General features: G+C 50.3%; 1 protein-coding gene across 1 annotated transcript in view; it reads left to right on the top strand.

Moving 5' to 3' along the window:
• itpr2 (inositol 1,4,5-trisphosphate receptor, type 2) overlaps window positions 1-23,416 on the top strand; it is a 290,627-nt gene that overhangs the window by 96,132 nt on the left and 171,079 nt on the right. The window contains exons 5-12 of the mRNA XM_086009952.1: window positions 1,641-1,799; window positions 7,161-7,259; window positions 7,344-7,427; window positions 7,524-7,670; window positions 8,548-8,643; window positions 15,527-15,571; window positions 20,249-20,400; window positions 21,857-21,956. Of these exons, the coding sequence (XP_085866078.1) occupies window positions 1,641-1,799; window positions 7,161-7,259; window positions 7,344-7,427; window positions 7,524-7,670; window positions 8,548-8,643; window positions 15,527-15,571; window positions 20,249-20,400; window positions 21,857-21,956 (882 nt within the window). The remainder of the gene's footprint in view (window positions 1-1,640; window positions 1,800-7,160; window positions 7,260-7,343; window positions 7,428-7,523; window positions 7,671-8,547; window positions 8,644-15,526; window positions 15,572-20,248; window positions 20,401-21,856; window positions 21,957-23,416) is intronic.

Below are 23,416 nucleotides of genomic sequence, written 5' to 3'. Positions count from 1 at the left end.
GTGTGCGCAGAAATCCGTCGGGACCGCGCAGTACAGTATTGCGTACAGTTTTGGTCTTCTTATTTAAGGAAGAATATACTTGTGTTGGAGGCAGTTCAGTGAAGGTTCACGAGGTTGATTCCGGAGATGAATGGGCTGTCTATGAAGAAAGGTTGAGCAGGTTGGGCCTATACTCATTGGAGTTTAGAAGAATGAGAGGGGATCTTATTGAAACATATAAGATTCTGAGGGGGCTCGACAAGGTAGATGCAGAGAGGATGTTTCCCCTCGTGGGGGAATCTAGAACTCGGGGGCATAGTTTCAGAATAAGAAGGCACCCTTTCAAATTGGAAATGAGAAATTTCTTCTCTGAGAGGGTTGTGAATCTTTGGAATTCTCTACTCCAGAGAGCTGTGGAGGCGGAGTCATTGAATATATTTAAGGTGGAGATAGACAGATATTTTAATGATAAGGGAGTGAAGGGATATGGGGAGCGGGCAGGGAAGTGGAGTTGAGGCCAAGATCAGATCAGCCATGATCTTATTGAATGGCAGAGCAGGCTCGAGGGGCCGAATGACCCACTCCTGCTCCTATGTCTTATGTTCTTATATAAATAAACAGGCCGTGCAGACAAAGTGCAGCTTAGAGGGTACTTTGCTCCTGATCCTCCTGCCCCACAGAGAAAGAAAAACTAACGCATCTTTTTAGGGCCTCGTCTGGCCCCGTTCCTCCGTCGTTGGGTTGGGCCTGGCGGGAAACCCACGGCCCCCCCCCCCCCCCGAGTTAGATTTGTAGTCGTGTCTTGATGATGTCATCGGGACCCGACAAGCACGTGTTAAAAAGGACCCCACCGGCTATGGGTGGGTGTCCTTGCTGCCTGCCCAGCGCAAACCTGAACCTGTTGGCTCTTGGCGGCTCCAGGGCGGGTAAGTAACTTGGCCGATTTTAACTGTCCTCTTCGGATTCCGCAGGGCAGATGAGATTTAAAATCGGGCCCCCCCACCCCCCTGGTCTCAGACAGCATCATTCCCTGGAAAACTATCTCTTGTGTACAAAAATGGAAGGAAGACTTAACTATAATTTGCTCCACCATGTTTACTGGACCTTGCACTGGGCGTTGGGTAATACTTCGCTGTTGTTAGACTTGAAGAAATCATTTTTCTAACCTTGATGTGGTTATTCCTGGCTGCAAAAAATACATTTAAAACATTGCCTTACCAAGGCTCAGTACCTCAACAGTGTAACAACAGCCACTTGCATTTCTATGGCATCTTTAATGTAGAAGAGCATCCCAAGGCACTATACAAATGCAAGTGGTTTGTCGTTGTCGTTACATGTTACAGAGGTGTCAGCTGACACAAATGGACGCTGAGCCAAAGAAGGCGATGTTAGGAGGGGTGACCTAAAGGTGGTCAAAAGGGTAGGTTTCAAAGTGGGTCTTAAAGGAGGAGAAAGAGGCGGTGAGGTTTAGGGAGGGTATTCCCGGGGCCCAGGCAGCTGAAGGCGCGGCCTCCAATGGTGGGGCGAAGGGAGTTGGGGGGGATGCGCAAGAGGCCAGAATCAGAGGAATGGAGAATAAAGAATATGTATCGGTAAATAACCTGTGTTTGGATCAAAGAAACGGTTCATTGTTTTATGTCTTTGTGTAATTTTGACTGCAGTTACTGCACATAAAAAGCAACAAGTACCTCACCGTCAACAAGAGGCTGCCAGCTCTCCTGGAAAAGAATGCAATGAGGGTCTCCTTGGACAGTGCGGGAAATGAAGGTTCCTGGTTCTACATTCAACCTTTTTGGAAGCTGAGGAGCGAAGGTGACAATGTAAGTCTGAATAAGATACAGCATGTGATAAACACTGCACAACATACAACTACAGGAAACTCTTTTTTATCCGGCACCGACGGGACCGGCGTGGTGCCGGTTTATCAAAAAGTCCGGATTACAGAGAGTTATAGTTAAAAGGTACGAGAGCCCCGTACACAGCAACAGATCCAGGCGTCCCTGTTGCATAGCAACAGGTGCAGGAACCCGGCCACAGATCCAGGCGTCCCTGTTGCATAGCAACAGGTGCAGGAACCTGGCCACAGATCCAGGCGTCCCTGTTGCATAGCAACAGGTGCAGCAACCCGGCTACAGATCCAGGCGTCCCTGTTGCATAGCAACAGGTGCAGCAACCCGGCCACAGATCCAGGCGTCCCTGTTGCATAGCAACAGGTGCAGGAACCCGGCCACAGATCCAGGCGTCCCTGTTGCATAGCAACAGGTGCAGGAACCCGGCCACAGATCCAGGCGTCCCTGTTGCATAGCAACAGATGCAGGAACTCCGGTTACACGGCCACAGATCCAGGAACGGCCACTAATATGAAGCAAAACTTACCTGAACCTACTCCTGAATTTTGCCGGTTAATAGAAATTTCCGGTTATTTAGGTGCCGGTAAATCGAGAGTTTCCTGTAGTTTGATGTGTGGCTGAAATTAGATTTATGCCCAGTGGTGTGACTCACCCCAGCACTCCCAGGGCTGGAGCAGTAGAAACAGGAGGAGGCCATTCAGCCCCTCGAGCCTGCTCCACCATTCAGTTAGATCGTGGCTGATCTGCATCTCGGTCTCATTTAGCGTCTTTACTCCAAGTCCCTTCATACCCTTACCCAACAACAATCTATCGATTGGCGTTCTAGCCTCTTTCTTTTTATCTTGGGTTGTGGGGAACACGGGCAAGGAGGTCTTCTTTGTCCTGAGGGCATTTAGAATGAACCATGTGGGGTAGGATTGGAGCCACGTGCAGTCCAGACCTGGTCGGGGTGACAGTAATGTTCCCTGAGGAACATTAGTGAACCTGTTGGGTTTTTAACAACAATCCGGCAGCTTTTCATGGTCAGTCATTCTGGTGCCAGCCCACAATTCACCGGATTAGCTGCATTCAATTTCACAGTTTGCCACGGCGGCGTTTGAACTCCTGGCTTCTGGGTTGCTTGTCCAGTACCAGAACCAATAGACGACCATACCCCTAACTGAAATAGCTATCACACACAACTCTCCGACACATAATGGTTCACTGTACTTTCTCATTTGTGCTTTTTGAATGAGCCATCTAGATATAATCTCTTGTGGCAAGCAAGGTTCTTGGCACTATTTGCTACCACTCCCACTTTTGGATTGTTTTTTCGTGGAGTTTTGATAATAGTTGCAAGAGCAACAGATTTCTGGCCAGTGACTTCCTGCCATTGTTATGTTGTTCTTCACGTCTGGCACAATGAGCCTCATGTGAGATGACTGCTCTGTTTATCGGGGCTAGCGCATTGGACTTGCACAGACAGAAGCAGAACTCACGAATATTGTGACTGAGTTGTTGCAGACACTGAGTGATGGACAGAGACTTGCCAAGTTCGACACACAGACTTGCACCCGTCCCACTGACTGGGGGAACATGTTGGTCCTGCATCGGCCCCTGAATGTAATAATGTGATGAATTTATTTACAGTTTTTATAGTGCTGGAAAACTTGCCATGAAAAAACAGCTGCAACTAGTGATTAATCTTATTGTGCATATCAACCCGTTCAATAAATCAAAATAAGCACCTTGATAGCACTGTGTTTATAAACTGCAGTCAGTTTTGAAAGATAGGGATCAACACTTCCACCCACTTTTGCACAATAGGTCTATTGTTGTTTTATGTCAGGGTTTTATAAACATTGGTTTGTAATATGCTACTGAGATTCTGGTCATCTATATGTTTTGCATATACTAGTCCATCCCGTCTATTGTAACACGGGGGGAGTCAAGACCAAGTGTAGCACTCGGGGCAAGCAGGATTAGAGGAGGGAATAACTGGACCCAGATGAGGGAGGGAGAAGGAGGCAGGTGGAAGGGGGAGAGGAGAGGGATGGAGGGGTGGGAAGGGAATAGAGGGAGAGGACAGAGGGAGGGGAGGGGGTGGATGGGAATGGGAGAGATGGCGGAGTGGTGGAAATGCTGGAGCACGGGGACAGGAGGAGAATGGGGAAGCGGGTTTGTGGAGAGATGGATAGGGAATGGATAGGGAGAAGAGGAGAAGGAAGAGAGGGGAGGAGGAGGACAGCTGGAGCAGGTGGGATTTCAGTTGCCAAAAAGCTGCTCAGTGTGGGGAGGTCTGAAATGATTGTCAGTGTGGGGGGGTGGGGTGGTGGGGGCGAGGAGGTGATCGGGGAAAGGGGGACAGCAGTCACAGTACGTGAACAAAGTAGCTGCTCAATAGTGGGTGAGGGGGTTGCTAAAATACGGCTTTGTTGGGGGGTAATGCCTGGAATGTTGCTCAGTGGGGGCGGGGGTAAACTTCCTGAAATATTGGTGATGGATAGGGGGAGAACAAAGAAATAGAGAGGGAGAGGGGAAGGGTGGATTGTCTAAGATGTTGCATGTGTGAGAGACTTGTTTGTTGATGTCTGAGGGGGACAATTGGGCTCCCGTCAGCTCGGAAATGCCTGTCACCTGAAGGAAAAATCTTGGAGATGGCGGGACGTAGACAGAGAGAGCCCTGGCCGAAAAGTGTGGGGGGAGACAGTGAGAGCCCTGGCCAAGAGGAAGAGGGTGGGTGGGACGGGGTGGGGTAGCGCAAGAGACAGTGTGAGCCCTGGCCAAGAGGAAGGGGGTGGGTGGGACGGAGGGGGGGGGGGTAGTGCGAGAGACAGTGAGAGCCCTGGCCAAGAGGAACAGGGTGTGTGGCGGGGGGTGGGTGGGGCGGGGGGGGGGGGGAGCGTGAGAGACGGTGAGAGCCCTGGCCAAGAGGAACGGGGTGGGTGGCGGGGGGCGGGAGGGGTGGGGGTGTGTGGCGGGGGGTGGGTGGGGCGGGGGGGGGAGCGTGAGAGACAGTGAGAGCCCTGGCCAAGAGGAAGGGGGTGTGTGGCGGGGGGCGGGAGGGGTGTGGGTGTGGGGGCGGGGTGGGGCGGGGGGGGAGCATGAGAGACAGTGAGAGCCCTGGCCAAGAGGAAGGGGGTGGGTGGGAGGGGGTGGGGTAGCGCGAGAGACACTGAGAGCCCTGGCCAAGAGGAAGGGGGTGGGTGGGATGGGGGGAGCGCAAGAGACAGTGAGAGCCCTGGCCAAGAGGAAGGGGGTGTGTGGCGGGGGGCGGGAGGGGTGGGGGTGTGCGGTGTGGGGGCGGGGTGGGTGGGGGGGTGCGGTGTGGGGGTGGGGGGGTGCGGTGTGGGGGTGGGGTGGGAGGGGCGGGGGGGGGGTGGTGCGAGAGACAGTGAGAGCCCTGGCCAAAATGTGTGTGGGGAAGACAGTGAGAGGAAGCGGGGAGAGTCAGAGAGACACCTGGCCAAGAGGGGTGGTGTGGGGGTGGAGGAGATTGGAAACAGTCCGGGGTTGAAAACATATATTAAGAAGTTTACATTTTGCAGTTTGAGCTTTGTTGGCTGGTTACCTATACCAACACAGCTACTGGCTGACGCCAAGCTAGGATGCTCCACAGTGACACACAGTGACCAGAGTCTGAAACTGCACGCAGACTAAAATGGTTAACTGTCAATACATTATTTGGAAACTACTGTTTTAACAAGTAATGTTACGTGACATTTAACATTGAAAGCCCCCATTACAGCACCGCCTACAGGTGGTACTGCAGTTAAATGTTGATTTTAAAAGGGTTTTCCCATGAGATAGGATACTCAATGGTAATTTGAAATGGAATGTTGTAACCCCACAGCGATCTTAATATATAATAGATTGAAACCAACTGAATTATTGTGCTGCTGCTTCTTGAAGTGCAGACCTTGGAACACTTTGTTCTGCATCTACTCTTTTAAATATCTACCCGTATTGCAGGTAGGTGTTAGTGAGTGGTAAAATACCATTTTAGGATGCAGTATATGCAGTGAGTGTAGCTGGTTTGGGAGGAACAAGTGACTGTGGACCTCTGGTTCCCAAAGCTCTCCACCACTGGGGTTTTCCTCACCTCATGTCTGGGTCTGTTGTAGACTCATTGATAGAGATTGATTGCTGTGATTAGTCAACAACTCCATTATTGTATCCTGTGACCTCCAGGATGGTAGAAGGCGAACTAGATGACCTTGGTCTTTGTTCGTCTAGAAATTCCCGTGTTCCTAAAAGTGCCCAGCCTATTCCACGTTGACTACTGATCACGATGGTCGAGCTCCAGTAAATTGTCGAGGGACATTTTGCCTTCAGTCACAGGGTCGTGGCAGTTGAAATCAGAAAAATTGCGTTGAAGTCAAACAAAATGGAAATTAAGGTAGAGGTGAACAAAATTCAAATTATTTTTAAGGAGTGATCAAGGCAACACAGCTACATATACTGCTCAACAATCAACACCAGGTGAAGACAGGAAAAGTTCCGGCTCGTTATTGAAGAGAACTAATTGCAAATGTCGCTAATAAGGGGTGACCTAATAGAGGTCTTTACAATTATGAAAGGTTTTGATAGAGTGGATACAGAGAAAATGTTTCCACTTGTGGGGAAGAACATAACTAGAGGCCATCAATATAAGATAGTCACCAAGAAATCCAATAGGGAATTGAGAAGAAACTTCTTTACCCAGAGAGTGGTGAGAATGTGGAACTTGCTGCCACAGGGAGTGGTTGAAGCAAATAGTATACAGGAAACTTTGTGATATCCGGCACCGACGGGACCAGCGTGTTGCCGATCTATCAAAACTGCCGGACATACAAAGTTAATGTTGAAGCATACGGAGGTTTTCATCTCCGTATCTGACAACCATCACCGTTGCTTAGCAACAGCTTCTAAACAGTCGGCTGCAGCTGCAAGCATCTCTAGCTGAAGCTGTTGCTATAGCTACAGACCTTGCAGTGCCTGACTGGGAAAAAAAAGCAACGAGAACTAAAAATACTTATAGAAAACGGCTCCTGATTTTTGCCGTCAGATCGAGTATTCCGGACATACAACCTCCGGATAAACCAAAGTTTCCTGTAGATGCATTTAAGGGGAGGCTAGATAAGCATACGAGGGAAAAGGGAATAGAGGGTTATGCTGATAGAGTTAGATGAGGAAAGACGGGAAGAGGCTCGAGTGGAGCATAAACACCGGCATGGACTGGATGGGCCAAAGGACCATCATTGCAATGGTAAAACTGTGGCTCAATGACCGAATAGAAGTGAAAACGGCCAGAGAACTTGGGTCAGATCCTAACTGCATCAGTCACCTGCTTTCCTTTCATGTGGTGTACAGGTGGTTGTGGGCGATAAAGTGGTCTTGAATCCCGTCAACGCTGGGCAGCCGCTGCATGCTAGCAATCACGAATTATTGGACAACCCAGGCTGCAAAGAGGTAAGTAAAGATGACACAACTGTTGGTGAACTGTCTACTGTTGGCAATCCGATGAGGAAATTAACCAAACCTTTTCAATACCAGGTGAACGCTCTGAATTGCAACACAAGTTGGAAGATTGCGCTGTTCATGAAGCACAGCGATTATCGCGACGATGTTCTTAAGGGGGTTGGTGCTTCTTTTGTTTTCCTTCCGATCTGATTTATTCCATGGATCACGTCAAAGTTGTTGTAATCTAACCAGTTTGCCCCTGTCAATCTTCAGGGTGATGTGGTGAGGCTTTTCCACGCAGAGCAGGAAAAGTTCCTAACCTGTGACGAGTACAAGAAACAGCAGCATATCTTCCTGAGAACCACACTGCGCCAATCAGCAACCTCCGCTACAAGTTCCAAAGCACTCTGGGAAATTGAGGTATAGCCCATAACATAATTGCGTATAATATGTGTTGTTAAAATTCCTTGCAATCTCTTTGATTTTAAAATGAATGATCTAATGATTTAAGTTTGTATGTTTTTTGGAGAGGAGTGAACGAGTAGAGAAATCCCTCGCTGGAGAGCTGCCCAAAAAGTCAATCTATTTATATCACAACGACCATGTTTATTTTTTACACCGGATAATTTCTTAGGTTTGACTTTGTAAGCAGACACTATGCTCCTTATTATCTGGAGCGTGCCCTAGCTTGCCCAGATGGGAAACCTGGAAGTTTGGGTTTCTGGCACGCCCTGCCCAAATTAATGGTAGGATGCCTTTTAAATGTTTTTGACAGACTTCCCGCCTGACTGTCTTTTGCTATCGGATAAGTCAGATTGACAGGCTGTGTCTGCCTGTCGGGCAGGAAAGCAGCCGAGGAAAGGGTTGGAGGCGAGTTTGAGAATTTTAAAATTTATACCTGCCCGTGCACCCCCAACCTACCCGTGAGGGGTTAAAATCCTCCCCTCATTGTGCCTTTTGGTTTTAACCCCTCGCATACTGTTTCTAACAATACAAATTACAAGTTAAAAATTCAGCACAAGCAAAAATCTATTCCAACACTTTGAAAATAAAAATATTGTCCATTTCCATTAATAATTAGAATATGAACAATGCTTTCTTTAATCACATTTGCAGTGCTTCTATTCCAAAATCCCTTGCTCGCACACAGCATGAAACTAGCTGATGAGCCTAGCTATAAAGGTCACTGAAGCTTGCTCTAAGCTCAGTATCCATGCTGATGTGTTTCCATTTCCCATGCTTTACTGTGAAAGTGCCCTGGTGTTTATTCGGTTAATTTGAGAGTTTCCTCTTGCAGGTGGTGCACCATGACCCCTGTCGGGGCGGAGCGGGACACTGGAATAGCCTGTTTAGGTTCAAACATCTGGCTACAGGAAACTACTTGGCCGCAGAGGTAGGAACATTGCACATTAGTAAAAGAATACCACAGTGCTGACAGTAATTACATTGTGCATTGTGCTTTTTGGGCAGTGCATACACCACAAAGGAGTGCGGGTTTTTTTTTTGAGCACTCATTTCAAGCATGCAGCCGTTCCTTGTCCTCATCTAGAATAAGGTTCTGACTGCAGAGTGAACTCCCTTTATTGCTCATCCATTTTAGTTCCTTGCAATTGAACTGACCTATTTTGGCATCTGGTGAGGTTATATTCAAAAGATTACAGACACAAAGGGAGCATTCAGCAGTCGTAACCTTTAGTTTTGTTCCGTTTACCTGCTCCGCACTGACCCCATAATTTATTGTTTTCTATATTTCATGAACTTCCTGCTAGAACATATGCAAATATCTGGTTACCTAGTCCAGACAGTTCTGATTTGAAATGGCAAATCCTTATATCTGCACATGAAGAAAGATCCTGCATTTATATAGCGGCTTTCACAACCTCAGGGTGTCCCAAAATGCTTTACAGCCAGTGAATTATTTTTGAAGTGTAGCCACTGTTGTAATAGAGTAAATGGGGAAGCCAATTTGCGCACAGCAAGCTCCCACAAACAACACTGTGATAATGACCAGATACCTGTTTTAGTGATGTTGGTTGAGGGATAAATATTAGCCGGGACACCGGGGAGAACTCCCCTGCTCTTCTTTGAATAGAGCCATGGGATCTTTTATGTCCACCTGAGAGGTTTCATATCTCTTCTGAAAAACGGCACCTCCGACAGTGCAGCACTCCCTCAGCACTGCACTGGAGTGTCAGCCTGGATTTTGTTATATTGGAAACCTGAGGGATGAGCTTCCTTTACTCGGTGTCCATCAAGCCCTTAGTTCCTGGGTGCAAAACAGAGGAAAAATGGGAGGATCCTCTCCCTAGCGTTGTTGCCCTGGGAATAGCTTGGGGTTTCCCCTTGGTGGCGGGGGAGTAGGGTGCTTACACTTGGGGCAGGTGTAAGCATTCAAATCCGATACAAATGAGGCAGGAGTAATGTAGTGGCACCTCCTCCTTCGCTTTCTTCTGCCAAAACCAGATGCCCGTTTAAGAAGAGCACCTAAAAGAATTCAGTCTTGAGCCTTGCACCAGGTCCCCCTCAGATCAGAGGAGACAGAAATTTACTTTCTTTTAAACGTTTCCCCAATTAATGTTTTGGGTCTGGACACTTTCTGGCTGTTAGTTTTGGATAGAAGCCAGAATTGGGTTTTCCTTGTCCCATTTCCAGGTGCAAGGGCCCTGCCAAATGCCAGGGCTGCACCTGAGGTACCTTAGGCCAAGGTTAATGGTTTGAACCTACAAAGACGGTTGGGCTCGGTTCAAGCCTTGGATCTTCTCTACGTTACTTGATGCCAGGTAGCGGATGAGAGGATTATCAACCCTTAGACACGTATAGCTATCTGGATACATAACATTGATAGCCTACAGTTTGGAATTAACATTTATAAAGCATCGACTGAAATAGGACTGGAACTAAATCATTGTCTCGTCCTCTCCCTAATGAGTTTATAACTGCAGGCAACTTTTTTTTAAATTTCCGAAATACAGGAAACTTTTTTTTATCCAGCACCGACGGGACCGGCGTGGTGCCGGTTGCTCAAAAAGTCCAGATTACAGAGAGGTATACTTACCAAGGTACGAGAGCCCCATACACGGCCACAGGTGCAGGAGCCCCGGATACACGGCACTTGTGCAGGAGTCCCGGTTACACGGCACTTGTGCAGGAGTCCCGGTTACACAGCACTTGTGCAGGAGTCCCGGTTACACAGCACTTGTGCAGGAGTCCCGGTTACACGGCCACAGATCCAGGAGTCCCGGTTACATGGCCACAGGTGCAGGAACCCTGGTTACACGGCCACTAATATATAGTAAAACTTACCTGAACCTACGCCTGAATTTTGCCGGTTAAGAAAGATTTCCAGATAATTTAGGTGTCGGTTAAAAGAGAGTTTCCTGTACTCCTTAAAACAATAAGCTATTTGCAAAGCTGTGTTTATTGTCCATGCCCAGTTGTCCAATTGGTGAGCCTTCTCTTTGAACCACTGCAGTCCTTGTGGTGATGGTGCCCTCACAATGATGCTGGTCGCATGCTGGCCCAGCAATGGCAGTGTAAGTCCCAGTCAGGATGGTGTGTAATTGGAGGGAAGCTTGCAGGTGATGGTGTTTCCCATGTTATTGGTGTTCTTGTCCTTCTTGGTAGTCGAGCTAACAGGGGAGGGAGGTGCTGTAACAGTAACCTCGGTGAATTGCTGCATTGTATTGTGTAGATATTATCTAATGCACACACATGCCACTGGATAGATGTAGATAAAAGAAGTAATTGATCACTGCCTCAATATAAATGCTTTATCTCTCAGATACTTAACATTAGCATATTACATTTTCATTATTTATTAGAATATACATTCCACCTCATTTATTTTGTTTGACTGTCATCATCGAGTAATCAGGAGCACATCGAAGGAGCAAACTTATATATTTATATTTACAATTAACTTATACCATTTAACTAATTTATATTTACACTAGCTGAAGTGCCTGGCGGTGCCGAGGGTTTCTTGAGGGCATGTTGTTGTTGGAAGAGAGAGAGAGAGCGACTGGGGGAAGAGAGAGAGCGACTGGGGGAAGAGAGAGAGCGACTGGGGGGAAGAGAGAGAGCGACTGGGGGGAAGAGAGAGCGACTGGGGGGAAGAGAGAGAGAGACTGGGGGAGAGAGAGAGAGACTGGGGGAGAGAGAGAGAGACTGGGGGAGAGAGAGAGAGCGACTGGGGGATAGAGAGAGAGCGACTGGGGGAGAGAGAGAGCGACTGGGGGAGAGAGAGAGCGACTGGGGGAGAGAGAGAGAGACTGGGGGAGAGAGAGAGAGAGAGACTGGGGGAGAGAGAGAGCGACTGGGGGAGAGAGAGAGCGACTGGGGGAGAGAGAGAGCGACTGGGGGAGCGAGAGAGAGAGAGACTGGGGGAGAGAGAGAGAGACTGGGGGAGAGAGAGAGAGACTGGGGGGAGAGAGAGAGACTGGGGGAGAGAGAGAGAGACTGGGGGAGAGAGAGCGACTGGGGGAGAGAGAGAGCGACTGGGGGAGAGAGAGAGCGACTGGGGAGAGAGAGAGAGTGGGGGAGAGAGAGAGAGTGGGGGAGAGAGAGAGAGAGAGAGTGGGGGAGAGAGAGAGAGTGGGGGGAGGGAGAGAGACAGAGAGAGTGGGGGGAGAGAGAGAGAGTGGGGGAGAGAGAGAGAGAGAGAGTGGGGGAGAGAGAGAGAGAGTGGGGGAGAGAGAGAGAGTGGGGGAGAGAGAGAGAGAGTGGGGGAGAGAGAGAGAGTGGGGGAGAATGAGAGAGTGGGGGAGAGAGAGAGAGTGGGGGAGAGAGAGTGTGAGAGAGAGAGAGAGAGAGACTGGGAGTGTGAGAGAGGGAGAGAGACAAAGAGAGAGGGAGGGAGAGAGAGAGAGAGAGACAGAGGGAATGAGAGAGAGACAGAGGGAAGGAGAGAGAGGGGGTGGGGGAAAGGGGGGGTGGGGAGGGGGGAAAGGGGGGGTGGGAGGGGTGGGGATGGGGGAAAGGGGGGGTGGGAGGGGGGTGGGAGGGGTGTGGAGGGGGGAAAGGGGGGGTGGGAGGGGTGGGGAGGGGGAAAGGGGGGGTGGGAGGGGTGGGGAGGGGGGAAAGGGGGGGTGGGAGGGGTGGGGAGGGGGAAAGGGGGGTGGGAGGGGTGGGGAGGGGGAAAGGGGGGGTGGGAGGGGTGGGGAGGGGGGAAAGGGGGGGTGGGAGGGGTGGGGAGGGGGGAAAGGGGGGGTGGGAGGGGTGGGGAGGGGGGAAAGGGGGGGTGGGAGGGGTGGGGAGGGGGGAAAGGAGGGGTGGGGAGGGGGGAAAGGGGGGGTGGGAGGGGTGGGGAGGGGGGAAAGGGGGGGTGGGAGGGGTGGGGAGGGGGGAAAGGGGGGGTGGGAGGGGTGGGGAGGGGGGAAAGGGGGGGTGGGAGGGGTGGGGAGGGGGGAAAGGGGGGGTGGGGAGGGGGGAAAGGGGGGGTGGGAGGGGTGGGGAGGGGGGGATGGGGGGTGGAGAGGGGGGGAAGGGGGGGTGGGAAAGGGAGGGGGGGAAAAGGGGGGGTGAGAGGGGGGGTGGGAGGGGGGAAAGGGGGGGTGAGAGGGGGAAAAGGGGGGGTGGGGGGAAAAGGGGGGGTGTGGGAGGGGAAGGAGGGGTGTGGGAGGGGAAGGAGAGGTGTGGGAGGGGGGGAAGGAGGGGTGTGGGAGGGGGGGAAGGGGGGGTGTGGGAGGGGGGAGGGGGGGAGGGGGAAGGGGGGAGTGGGAGGGGGAAGGAGGGGTGTGGGAGGGGGGGAAGGGGGGGTGTGGGAAGGGGGGAGGGGGGGAGGGGGAAGGGGGGAGGGGGAAGGGGGAAGGGGGGAGTGGGAGGGGGGTGTGGGAGGGGGGGAAGGGGGGTGTGGGAGGGGGGAAGGGGGGTGTGGGGCGGGGGAAGGGGGTTTGTGAGAGGGGAAGGGGTTGTGTGTGGGAAGGCGGGAAGGGGGTGTGTGGGGGGGGAAGGGGGTGTGTGGGAGGGGGGAAGGGGGTGTGTGGGAGGGGGGAAGGGGGGGTGTGGGAGGGGGGAAGGGGTGTGGGAGGGGGTGAAGGGGGTGTGTGGGAGGGGGGAAGGGGGTGTGTCGGAGGGGGGAAGGGGGTGTGTGGGAGGGGGTGAAGGGGGTGTGTGGGAAGGGGGGAGGGGGGGTGGGAGCGGGGGTGAAGGGGGTGTGTGGGAGCGGGGCGAAGGGGGTGTGTGGGGCGGGGGAAGGGGGGGGAAAGGTAGAGGGGGAGCCAGCAAACCCTCTCCCCTCTGCCAGTGTTGGTCCCTGTCTGGGCCGGAAGCCTGGGACTGGAGTTGCGCTGCCGGCCGTTGGAGAAGCCTAGGCCTCGGGCCCCTGCACTGACATGGCCCAGCCTACCTTTTAATACCTTGAAACATGAAACTTAAAGTACTTATAAAACGTTTTTGGTAAATCTTTCTATAACATACACTTTACAACCTCACCAATCTTTTTATTAAAAAATGGGGTCCTCACCTGTCAGTGTGTTGTATCACAAACAACAATGGTCGCCACTTGCTGTTCAGTTGGAAAGATTAGGCCCCGCCCACACACTCGATTGTCTCTCCAGGACCTGATTGGGAGCACTGAAGCCCCACCCACTCTATGTTCCTGTACTAAGATGGCCGCGCATGCACTCTGTTACACACTGAATCAAAATGGCGTCGCACTGAAACTTTTCACCCTCCTTGACAAAAATGGCTGCCGTTAACCTGGGGCTGTCAGCAGAAGAAATCCCCTCAGCTGCAAACACGGGACCTTCAGATAATTATTCGGGGCTTGCGACCTACCCCAGTTGCTTATGAAGCCTCCCCACCTACCGACCCCAGGAATGGAGCGGAGGCAGCAGACCCTTTCCCTCTGCCAGTGTTGGTCCCTGTCTAGATCGGGAGCCTGGGACTGGAGTTGCGCTGCTGGCGATTGGAGAAGCCTAGGCGCCGGGCCCCCGCACTGACATGGCCCCGAGAAATAAATCACATACTGGACTCATTTATTACACGCAAATTATATAATGAGCTAGTTGGGCTCCTAAGTACCAAATTTGTGCTGGATAAAATCCCCTCCACACACACAGAAAGTGGGAAAAATAAATCAATAGTTAGTAGTTAGGAATCAAGATGGCTGACACTTGCCTCGGTTCAGAATGATAAGGCCCGCCCACACATGCACCAATTGGTCAGCCGTCAGGTCACTGAAGTGTAGGATTGGTCAATGGTCCTGTCACTCGACTGTAGGATGGCCCGCCCGCACACACAATGAACCCGCCCCCACTCGATGCAAATGAGCGGATAATGAGCAGAATTTTGAACGTTTTTTGGATACCGTCGGCACAATTTTTGTCCGAGCAAAAAGTAAATACACCTACAAGAGTCCCCTAATGATGAGCTTTCTTTTGATATAACATATGTGTAGGTACGCTCTATAACTTTTGATTGTATAGCCGGACAGAGAGACAGACAGAGAGACATATCCTTTTATATATAGATAGATAGATTTATATATAACATTCTTGTCACTTCTCCAGGGTTTCTCAAAACACTTTACAGTTCTTGAATTAATTTTTTTAAGTGCAGGCACTGTTGATACGTAGGGAGCACGGCAGCCATTTTGTGCACAGCTAGATCCCATAAACAGCAGTGAGGTGACTGACCAAATTATCTGTCTTTTGGTGGTAGTGGTGGTTGAGGGAGGATTGTTGACCTCAATCTCTCCCCTTTGAATTGAGTTGGGGGCAGGAGGGTAGGGGGGGGCATCGCTGTCCACCTGAACCACCAAGGCAGGTTAGACAGGATGCTCAGGCTTCGCGTCTCACCCAAACCACATCACCTCTGACAATACGGCACTCCCTCAGTACGGCACCCGAGTGCCAGCCTAGACCCTGGATTGGGGCTTGAGCCCACAACCTCTGACTCCGGGGCGAGAGCGCCACCACTGAGCCAAACTGACACCCCCTCTGATAAAACATCACTGCATTGTACCATCCTGGTTATAGAACAGCTAGGTACACCAGCGGGAGTATTGGGGAACCGTCGCAGAATGAACATTCATACCTGCCGATATTTTCGATTTAATAATTGCTTTTGTGCTGTTGCCACAATTTCAATATTGGGGGTGAATTTCCCCGGGGCTTCTCCGGCCCCGCTGCCGGAAGTTAGGGGGAAACCCCGGTTTACATGGGTCAATGGGGTTTGCTCCGCACTTCTGCCAGCAGAACGGGAGAATCCCTGAAGAAATTCAGCCCCCGTTTTCGCTGTTGTCTAACTTTATAAACACGCACCTTTGTTTTTAGGTTAATCCGGATTATCGAAGTGATCAGTTAGAATCAAAGGGAGTGGTAAGTGAAAGTACTTTGGTCTAATTTTGCTTCTGTGGCTACTGTTGAACTCTCGGCTTTCCCCCCCCCCCCCACCCCCCACCGCCTGCGGCTCTGTGGGTTGATCTGCTGAGTAACCGAGCTCTGCGGACCTGGCAAACCACAGGTTCAGCCTCCAGTCTGTGCTGAGTTAGATGGTAGGTCGCGGGGGATGGTTGATAGGGGCTCTACCATTGGCTCCCCTGCATTAGCGGATGGGGGGAGTCAGCTACACTTCCTGCTCCTGATCGCTAGCCAGCAGCCTCTGCTGGAGGTGCGGGCGAGGGCAGGTCCAGTATCGGCTGTGATGATTCATGACGTCAGTAAACACGCTGATAACTTGGCATCAGTGCTCATCAGCTGCTCGGGGGAGGTTTCAGAAGACACCTTGTGAATCGTACATCAGCAGGAACTTGACACCTTTGAGAGGGAAGGAAAGGAGGAGGAAAATTTCACTGGGATGTGGCCTGATGGCACAGCGCTAGATCGACTCGATCAAAGCACCACATAAAAGTGGAATTTACCTCATGAAGTAATTCACAATTCAGTCGGAATAGTCAAGCAACGAATAAACGTGCATTTATATAGTGCCTTTCACATTCTCATTGATCATCCATTTTAATCCCACACAGAGAGGAACTATTATTACAGATGACGGCCATTGTTTCATCCTGTGTGCTGCTGATGTTGTCGGATGTTGACCTCATTACTATCGTACTAATATCTCAAAAGGCTTCGGGGCAAAAATTTGGTCAAGCACCCTTTGGGGCGCTAAAGTAGCATCCCGAAAAAGTTAGCGCCCCCGCGCCCGAAATCCCCTGGTAGCACCCCAAGAGGGAGGCGGGGCGCTACTGGAAGTGCTCCCCCTCCCTCGGGGCGCTACCAGGGAATACCGTGCCGCTGCATCATGTGCGGTGGCACGTCGCGCCGCGGTACTGCAGGCCTTCCTCACCACCTTAAAGGGGAGGGGCCTAGCACAGCGCGATCCGGGGCCCAGCTGGGCCACCAGGGATCAAATTGCCGGCAAAAGAGCCCAGCACTCAAGAGGAGTGCCGGGCTGACGGAGGGGGGCTGCAGAGGAGGCCGGGGACAGGTGCTGACAGGCGGCCATCAACAAAAATGGCCGCTCGTCACCTCCCCATTAATTATCGTCATCCCCGGCCACATGTACGCCCCCCCTGACCATGTCAGACATAGCGTCCGGCGGTAAGTCAGGGGGCGCTACTGACGTTCGCGGCCGGGGCGCTGTGCACAGCGATGACATCATCGCCGGAGGCGCAGCGCCGTGGGGCACTACCGGTTACCGCCGCCACTAACCTCCCGCAGTATTTTGCGGGAGGCGTTGGCGGCGCTGGGCCCGGGCGCTAGTTGCTTTGCGCTCCATTAGCGCCCTCTTAAGGTGCTAATGGGAGGCGCAAAGCAACCAAATTTTGCCCCCTTCAGCTTTGAAAGTGTCAGCTTGGTATGGTTGGTGGCACCCTCGTTTCTGGGTTCGAGGGTCGTGGACTTGTATAATCTGGGCAGACACTCCAACAACTTGCATTTATATAGGATCTTTAACGTAGTAAAATGTCCCAAGGTGCATCACAGGAACGTTATCAGACAAAATTAGAGACCGAGCAAAAGAAGCAGACATTAGGACAAGTGACTAAACACTTGGTCAAAAGGTAGGAAACTGCAGAGCTTAAGACCTTAGATGGCAGAAGGCATTGTCGCCAATGGTAGGGTGAAAGAAGTGGGGCAAGAGGCCAGGGTAGACCATCGCAGAGTTCCCAGAGGGTTGTAGGGCTGGAGGAGGTTACAGAGATAGAGAGGGGCGAGGTCATGGAGGGATTTGAACATGAGGATGAGAATTTTAAAATTGAGGCGTTGTTAGACCAGAAGCCAATGTAGGTCAGCGAGGACAGGAGTGACAGGTGAACGGGACTTGGTGCGGGTTCGGATAGAGGCAGCAGAGTTTTGGATGAGCTTAAGTTTATGGAGGGTGGAAGGTGGGTGGCTGGCCAGGAGAGTGTTGGAATAGTCGGCTCTCGAGGTAACAAAAGCATGTACCCCAGTGTAGTATAGTTTGAGACACCCTCCCTCGAAGGTGATATAAAACTGGGGCCTCCTCTGCCTGTTCCATTGGAAGGGAATAGAGTTCTTCTGGTGCCGTGGCCAGCCTTTCTCCCTCAATCAATGTCATGAGAAAGAAATCAACTGATCATTGATCTCATTGCTGCGCACGGGATCTTGCTGTGTGCAAATGGCTGCCACGGTTACCACAACCCCCCGAGATATCTGCGCTCCTCTAATTCTGCCCTCTTGAACATCCCTGATTATAATCGCTCAACCATTGGCGGCCGTGCCTTCTGTCAAGGTCCTAAGCTCTGGAATTCCCTCCCTAAACCTCTCCGCCTCTCTACCTCTCTTTCCTCCTTTAAGACGCTCCTTAAAATCTACCTCTTTGACTAAGCTTCGGATCACCTGCCCTAATTCAGTCTTATGTGGCTCGGTGTCAAATTTGTTGTCTTATAATATTCCTGTGCAGCACCTTGGGATGTTTTACTGCGTTAAAGGCACTATATAAATACAAGTTGTTGTTGTTGTTGTCGTACGCACCCGTAGGGGTCGCAAAATACAGCCCATATAACTCTGATCGGCATTTGGAAGCAATAAACTTAACTGAACACCATTGAAACCTGAAGCAACATCTTATAAACATAAGGCAGTGATGAGGCGGGTGGAGTGCTGTGAAATAATTTGGTATGAGCTGTAGAGTGGGCGATTACTTGTTTTCAGTACGAGTATGGGGAAAAAAGAAAGACTTGCATTTATACAGCCTTGGAGCATCCCAAAGCACTTTACAGCCAATGAAGTACTTTTGAAGTGTAGTCACTGTTGTAATGTAGGAAACACGGCAGCCAATTTGCGCACAGCAAGCTCCCACAAACAGCAATGTGATAATGACCAGACAATCTGTTTCTGTGATGTCGATTGAGTGATAAATATTAGCCAGGACATCAGGAAAATCTCCCCTGCCTTTCTTCGAAATAGTGCCATGGGATCTTTTACATCCACCTGAGAGAGCAGAGGGCTACAGTTTAAATGCAAGCTTGAGGGGCTGTATGGCCTACTCCCACTCCTTAACATCTGATCTGAAAGACAGCACCTCTGACAGTACGGCACTCCCTCAGTACTGTCTGATTAGATTTTGTGCTCAAGTCTCTGGAGTGGGATTTGGAACACATGATCTTTCATGACTAAGAGGTGAGAGTGCTGCCCACTGAGCCACAGCTGACACCACGGGGAGGGGAATCACTGTGTGGGACTAAGTGTTGTGCTACGATAGAAATGTGCCCATGCCCCATACTACTTGTCACCTTTGCGCGTGCCATGTTCGTTGTGGTGTAATCGAAATGGTGCAGAGCAGTCTTTCTCCCAGTACTTGCCAAAAGATCGGACACAGTTTGTGAAGAGCTCTAATTCTCTCCACAAAATGGTAGCTTTCAGCGCGACTCGGTCTTATGTGCTGCTCTATTTTGAAAATAGATCTTGGCGCGCAGCAAGCGATAACCGATCTGCGGGAGCAGTTTTGACCATGTGCCGTCACACTCCGAGCCGGTTAGTGGACTGTGAGTGACACCAGGAGGCTAAGCCAAGCCCTGCAACTGCCATGGCTGCTTGCCTGACCCCTGCAGCATGGTGCAAGAAAGCACGCCAAGTTAGAGACGGTCTACTCCTGATAATTCAGTCGTCTTTTTGCACGTTAAAAAAAATTCAAGTTATCCAGTAATTCGAATGAGCCAACATAATTAAAATGGCAATGTTAAAGAGAATGGGGTAGATCTGGGCTTTGTGCGATAGTGTGAAGCGGGCAACAGCGAGTCAGCAGCCCCTGTTACATCTCTCTCCTGTTTTTATTTCCATTGACATTTAAATCAGGACAGATGTTTTACACTCTCGCACAAAGTCCTGACCTCCCAACAAATTAAATTATCCAGTGATTGCAATTAACTAACGTTGAATTAAGAGGAGTAGACTATATCGGACCAAAACATTGCCCCACTATTTGTCCGCTGAAGTCTTTCGCAAAGCACGCAACGTAACAGAACACCCGGTGCTTCTCGCCCACCTTTCAGTCACCTTATCTCGGCACACGGCTACTAATAGATTTTTGCAGTTAATTCCGATCACTAATTGAGTTTGACGTGCACAGAGCGAGGTACGCCCAGGTGACCAAATTCGGATTTTTTATCCACACTTTTTGTTTGGCCTTTTTTCTTCCCTCCCACAGGGCAGCTGTCCTTCACTCTGCCAGCGCAATTCACACTTCATCTAGAGCCATCCTTTGTTCCTTAACCTGTCCCATTACCACCTCCTCTCGCCTTGACTATCTCTCGATCTCTCTTAATCTCTCCTGCTCTCTATCCTATCACTGACCTTCCCTTTAGTTCTTTCATCCCCTCCCCCATTTCCCAGCCCCTAACTTGCTTCACAATCTATTCCTTTTCCTGCTTTTTTTTCCAGTTCTGACGAAGGGTCATCGACCTGAAGCGTTGACTCTGTTTCTCTCTCCACGGATGCTGCCCTGGCCTGCTGAGTTTTTCCAGCGTTTTCTGTTGTTATTTCGGATCTTACTTGCAGCCCGCTCTCCCATCTTGTTTCATTTCCTCTCAGGGCGACGGAGACATGCTGCCAGCTAAAAGCAAGCGGCAGCTGGTGGAGAAGATCGTGTACACGCTGGTGTCGGTGCCCCACGGAAATGATATCGCGTCCCTCTTTGAGCTTGACACCACCACCCTTCAGCGAGCTGACTCCCTGGTCCCCAGGTAACTCCTGTCCTTTAGGACAACAGTTAAGTTGGCCCGGAATTTCCTGGAATGTTTCGACGGGTATGGTAGCATAGTGGTTATGTTGATGGACTAGTAATCCCAGAGGCCTGGACTAATGATCTAGAGACGTGAGTTCAAATCCCACCACAAGAAGCTGGGGAATTTAAATTCAATTAAATAAATCTGGAATTTAAAAAAAAACTAGTATCAATAATGGTGAGATAGAAACATAGAAGATAAGGAGCAGGAATAGGCCATTCGGCCCCTCAAGCCTGCTCCTCCATTCAATGAGATCATGGCTGATCATCCAAATTCAGTACCCTGTCCCTGCCTTCTCCCCATATCCCTTGATCCCTTTAGCCTTAATAAATATATCTAACTCATTCTTGAATATATTTAATAAGTTGGCCTCAACTGCCTTCTGTGGTAGAGAATTCCACAGGTTCACCACTCTCTGGGTGAATAAATTCCTCTTCATCTCTGTCCTAAATGGCTTCCCCCTTATCCTTAGACTGTGATCCCTGGTTCTAGACTCCCCCGCCATCGGGAACATCCTTCCTGCATCTAGTGGCCATGAACACTACCGGATTGTTGTAAAAACTCATCTGGTTCACTAATGTCCTTTAGGGAAGGAAATCTGCCGTCCTTACCCGGTCTGGCCTATATGTGACTCCAGACCCACAGCAATGTGGTTGACTCTTAACTTCCCCCTGTGGTTCAAGAAGGTGGCTCACCACCACCTGCTTAAGGACAATTAGGGATGGGCAATAAATGCCGGCTTTGCCAGCGACGCCCACATCCTATGAACAAATAATAAAAGTAACCGCAGTGCAAGAGCAGAGTTGCGCCGGATCTCCCTCGAGGTAATTTGTGCGTGACTGATTTACGTCGACGCGTGTGAATTTTCTCGATCGTTTGCGTCGCTTATGAGGTACGTTTGGCGAAAGTCTCCTATCTCATTTACATAGCCCCGCCCCCCACCACAAAGACCAGCTCACGCGAATTTCCTGGATTTACGCGAATAATGGGGCTGGTGCAGACTTACGCCCCCTAAATTTAGGCCCGATGTCACGTGATATCGGTGTAACTGAGATTTCCCGAGTTTAATAGCGGTTTTTCTCTTTTTAATCTCTACAGTGTGAGTTGCTGAACGCCAGTTGAATCTGTGCAGGTAGATATAGACTATGGCAGATAAATTGTGCAAATGCTGAGCGGGCCGAGAGAGGGTCACTGTAGAGGAATAGTGCAAAATCAATAGTGCAGGTGCTAAGCAGGCCGAGGAAGAGTCACCATAGTGCCACCCGCTCACCTGTAGTCAGTAAGGGCTGAGAATTCTATTCAGAAATGTTTAGTAACCATACGTTAGGCTATCTTATATTTAGTAAAAATTTAAATTTAACTCGCGTAACATCAAGAGCATTGTTTTGAACGAATTATTGTTGATTTTCTTCAGGAACTCCTATGTTAGATTAAGACACCTCTGCACAAATACCTGGGTCGCCAGCAGCAACATCCCTATCGACACAGAAGAAGAAAGACCGGTGATGCTGAAGGTACCGTACAGATTGCAGCCGTAAGGTCCACCTCGCAACATTCACTTTGTCTCCTGAACGCCGTTGTTTCTAGAGATTGACCAGTGTGTGTCAGCCGTGGCTCAGTGGGCGGCACTCTCGCCTCAGTCAGAAGGTCATGGGTTCACAGTCCCACTTCAGAGACGGTGGCATAGTGGTTAGCACTGTTGCCTCACAGCGCCAGGGACCCGGGTTCGAATCTGGCCTCGGGCGACTGTCTGTGTGGAGTTTGCACATTCTCCCCGTGTTTGCGTGGGTTTCCTCCGGGTGCTCCGGTTTCCTCCCACAGTCCAAAGATGTGCGGGTTAGGTTGATTGGCTATGATAAATTGACCCTTAGTGTTAGTGGGATTAAATACGTGGGGTTACGGGGATCGGGTGGGATATGTGTCGGTGCAGGCTCGATGGGCTGAAATGGCCTCTATCTGCACTGTGGGGTTTCTGTGATTTCTGTGACTTGAGCAAAAAAGATCTAGGCTGACACTCCAGTGCACTACCTCAGGTGGAGGTGTAAGATCCCCACGGCACTATTTCAAAGAAGGGCAGGGGAGTTTGCCCTGGTGTCCTGGCCGATATTTATCCCTCAACCAACATCACTAAAAAACAATAGCAAAATACTGCGGATGCTGGAAATCCGAAATAACAACAGAAGATGCTGGAAAAACTCAGCAGGCCAGGCAACCTCCGTGGAGAGAGAAATAGAGTCAACGTTTCAGGTCGAAGCCCTTCTTCAGAACGAAGGGTTTCGACCTGAAACATCGACTCTATTTCTCTCTCCACGGAGGTTGCCTGGCCTGCTGAGTTTTTCCAGCATCTTCTGTTGTTATTTCACTAAAAAACAGATGATCTGGTCATTTACCTCATTGCTGTTTGTGGGAAATTGTACCTGCGCAAATTGGCTGCCGCATTTCCTACATTACAACAGTGACTGCATTTCAAAAAGTACTTCATTGGCTGTAAAACGTAAAGAGCTTTGAGGCGGCTTGAGATTGTGAAAGGCGCTATTTAAATGCAGTTCTTTATTTTTCTTTCCACTTGGCTTACTGCAAGTCAATGCCCCAATGGGTAGGGTGGGCCTTGTTGGACAAGCTGTGAGAAATCCACCGGGACTCTGTACTGGGAGGCTGTGCAGATTAAGTCGGTTAAACTTCAGTAGTGCGCCTCCACACACTTGATTAGAAGGGGGTCCTAAAACTTGTCTTTTGCCAATCCCCAGCTACGTTCTCTGGACTAAGGTAGGTGGGTACTCCATCAAAGCAGGGCATGTGGGCACTGTAGATTTCTCGGTAGTTTAGTTTGGAGACACTTGAGCATAAGTGACAGGTGTATGGACAACCAATATCAAACTAATTCCATGTGGTGTCACTCGACCGCAGATTCAAATATCACTGCGTTATAGAGTTAACCCCAAATGGATGTGATGGTCAAATCCAAATTGTGCTT

This window comes from Somniosus microcephalus, chromosome 17 (assembly GCF_052327205.1).
Source record: "Somniosus microcephalus isolate GS21.2 chromosome 17, FLI_Smic_1.0, whole genome shotgun sequence".
Taxonomy (NCBI): domain Eukaryota; kingdom Metazoa; phylum Chordata; class Chondrichthyes; order Squaliformes; family Somniosidae; genus Somniosus; species Somniosus microcephalus.
This window is presented reverse-complemented; position numbering and strand designations above follow the sequence as displayed.